General features: G+C 41.9%; 1 protein-coding gene across 1 annotated transcript in view; it reads left to right on the forward strand.

Annotated features, from left to right (window-relative positions):
- Nucleotides 1-3,295, forward strand: part of LOC130561225 (uncharacterized) — an 11,019-nt gene extending 7,724 nt beyond the window's left edge. The window contains exons 2-5 of the mRNA XM_057345417.1: nt 8-127; nt 1,921-2,070; nt 2,694-2,809; nt 2,899-3,295. Of these exons, the coding sequence (XP_057201400.1) occupies nt 8-127; nt 1,921-2,070; nt 2,694-2,809; nt 2,899-2,967 (455 nt within the window). The 3' untranslated portion in view covers nt 2,968-3,295. The remainder of the gene's footprint in view (nt 1-7; nt 128-1,920; nt 2,071-2,693; nt 2,810-2,898) is intronic.
- Nucleotides 3,296-3,521: the final 226 nt, after the last annotated feature.

The following is a 3,521-nucleotide window of genomic DNA, read 5'->3' on the forward strand; positions in this document are numbered from 1 at the left end:
ATTGAAGACGACCCCATTGAAGACGACCCCATTGAAGACGACCCCATTGAAGACGACCCCATTGAAGACGACCCCATTGAAGACGACCCCATTGAAGACGACCCCATTGAAGACGACCCCATCTCTGGTATGTAATGCACTTGTGTCATTGTAGTGTATATGGATTCAAAAAGGATTTAAAGTCCCTGTGAAATGGAATTTGCTATTGTTTTAAATTCAGTATTTTGATGCATTTCCGAGTGAAATGGAATTTTGTGACGCATTGATAAACCATTTACAATAAACGCTGCAATATTTCATGAAAAAATATGCATTTTAATTTCACTGGGACTTTTCATGTCGGTTACGAATCGCATTGTATTGCAGTCCTGCCGAGAAGCGCTGTAGAAACCACTAGCAATGAAGAGAATAAAACCCCATCTGATATGTCAGATCAAGAAGGATTTGATGACCAGTTAGCTGATTTTGCCTACCCCGTAGACTAGAGCTGTAATCGGGACTTAAAAGTTAGGCCCGACAGGGTCCGAGCCCGACAGAATTCGGCCAGAGCCCGACAAGTACATTTTGATTGACAGCTTTTTAAAAGCCCGAACCCGTTTACAGCCCGACATTAGGCTATTCAAATGTGCGCACGCACACAGCTTTTGTCAATGCGTCATTTATACATGTTTTAACATAATTTATTAATGACTAACGTAGGCTATAGGCCACTTGGAAGTTGGAACAAAGAAATAAAATAAGTCCTCTTTAACATCGTAACATCTCACATATCCCACTGGCTCATTATTCTCATTATGCACATGGTCAAAACTTTTCCACACCTCAGACTTTGCTTTAGTTGCTGGTACAACCAAAACGTAATCGCCAGAGGCAAGCCTCCGTTTCACCACCTCAGCATCCATTTTCGCATCTTTCTCGCGCTAATCCGAACGCATCACATGACCGCTCATTTACCGTGCAAGCCCGGCCCGAGCCAGTGTAAAATGATAGAAATTAAGCCCGAACCTGACCGAAACCGTCGGGTCCGTCGGGTTCGGGCAAAGATCTTCAGCTCTACCGTAGACGACGATGTCTCAGGTATGTAATGCACTTGTACGTCATTGTGAATATGGATTCAAAAATGATTTAAACTGTGGTTAAGTTGTGAATTCTGAGGTGCCGGAATAAGGGGACGTGGCAGAGCCGGCAAGTTAGTGGGGTGGGAAGAAGTAACGGAATGTGCAATCTCTGTGTGGTTTTCTATCTATTTAGAAGTATCGAAAATGCGCATAAGAGTTTGTTTTCGCTGGTAGCACCAAAGATTGTCTTGTGATAGGGAGACGTATGGGTCTGTAATACAATTGGAGCATGAAGGCTAAAATCGATCACGAGAGGCACCTCAGCCAATCATATCCGGTGTCTAGTCTCCTTGCATGCGTTCTGCGCAGCGATAGCAATGGCCATTTTTAGCTTAAGGTGGCAGGCTTTCCATGGAGTGGCTTTGGTTGTATTTTCTGCGCAGGCACGTTTCAGTTTGATGTCGCGGGTGCGACAGGCAGGTATCCAGACTTTGAAATGGCGGTTTTGCTTTTTACAATTTAAATGATAAAACTACAACGGCAACGATGTAACGCAGCTGTAACATATAGTTACCTGGGCTTTGAACTATAATCTAATTACTATTTTATGAATTATAACGTGTTAAATTACTCGTTACCAAACAAGTAATCAAACTGCAGTAACTCGTTACTGCCCAACACTGCTGGTGGATGCTGCGGTGTATAACGTAAGCATTTAACCATCTGTTAACTGCATTTCATCCGTTCTTCTGCGTCTCTTGGCAGCATTTGTCCAACAAATATTGTTGGATCTGGCTTATTCCGGCACAAATTAAGCCCTGGATTTAAATGTCTGTTACGAATCGCTTGCATTGTATTGCAGATCTGCAGAGCAGCGCTGTAATGCAAGGACAATTAGAAAGCTCATCTGAAGGACCCTGGGATGCAATGTCTCCAAAGCTGTGGTGTGGTGATGGTTTAATGAATTTGCAACTCTTTGGTTCAGGTGTGGACCTAGTTGAGCTTTGTCGAGGTAAGTTGGGAATTCCTGTTTGGTTTTGTGACTCAGTTATGGTGACAATTCACTGCCAAAATTGACTAAATTGTTTGTATCTTGTACTGTTTTTATTTCCTGTGACAGCTGGGCTCAATGTAGGATACTTAATTTATAGTATGCTTAAAACTAAAGCAACAGTTAGCTTTTATAGGATTTATGTAATTAACAATGTTTCCATAGTAGCCCTAAACAGGCAAACTGCTCTACGGAGCGCATTATCTCCTGGAAAGAAGCGAAAACGCGATGACATCTTGGGCCTTTTGCCACCGTAGTTCTTTGAAAGGGAGGGGTGCAGTGAGCCACTGGTTGAAATTCAAAACCTCACCGCTTAATTTCGCTGGACCAATGCACTGGACCTTTAATGAATCGTGTAACAAGATATACAAAGTGTGTTGAATCAATGTTCTAAAACTGGCCACATGCCAGTGTTTTAGGCACAATTTATCCACATAAGCTGTACATTTGTTACTCCTTGATTCATTCCAGTGTTTAGATAATTAGTCTTCCACTGTACTGGCAGACTTCCAAATGAAAGGCTCAGGGAATGACGTTGTGCATTCATTTAAAATATTGAGTCACCTTTAACTTATTCCTCACAGGTAGTTCTGCACCTGTTCCTCTTGGCCATTTGCCACCTAACTGTGGACACACTTCACCCACTCATGGAGGTCTTGTTTATGCTACACCCTATGATGGATGTGGTGTTGCACAAAAGGTACTAATGTTTAATTTGCTCGTGTAAGGTTAATTTGCTTGTGTAAGGTTAAAAGCTATGAAGCCAACTTAGATGTTTGTGTTTTTCAGGGAGGGAATTATGTCATGCAGATGCTATGGCAGGGAACACCTGTGGTCATCTCTTGTCCCATGACCTAGTCTGTTGTGACTGTCCATGTCTGGATATCAGCCTCCTAGATTTCTTTTCCACTTGCTTACTCTGGAAGCAAAGTCCAATCACCCCCTGATACACCAGCTGCAATCAGTTCTTCCCCATCTGTTCCTGCCAGCAATGCCTCCGGGATACCCTTATTACTATTACCACCATTACTTTAAACCTCCATCCCAATTTTTCCCATACCCTGGCAAACCAGGCACAATTGTTAGACCAGCCTCTACAACACTAACCAAAAAGCCACATCGTCCTTCTATCCTCATATCTTTCAACCTATCTCTGTTGATGTCTGAAATAAAGTCAAATGTTAGGAATGAGAATAAAATCATTTTTCTGAAACTTGTTTAAATTTGAAATTTATTTTTCACTTGGACTAAAGATTATACCTGCTGATACCAGTTCTGTCATTTACCATCCATTAACACCACACCAAACACAATTTAACCAAACGTGATATACCTTTTTGTCCTGTTAAGGAATGGTTTACCAAAAATATTGTCATAATTCTACTCGCCCTGTCGTCGTTTCAAAGGTGTGA

Source organism: Triplophysa rosa, linkage group LG11, assembly GCF_024868665.1.
Source record: "Triplophysa rosa linkage group LG11, Trosa_1v2, whole genome shotgun sequence".
Lineage (NCBI taxonomy): Eukaryota > Metazoa > Chordata > Actinopteri > Cypriniformes > Nemacheilidae > Triplophysa > Triplophysa rosa.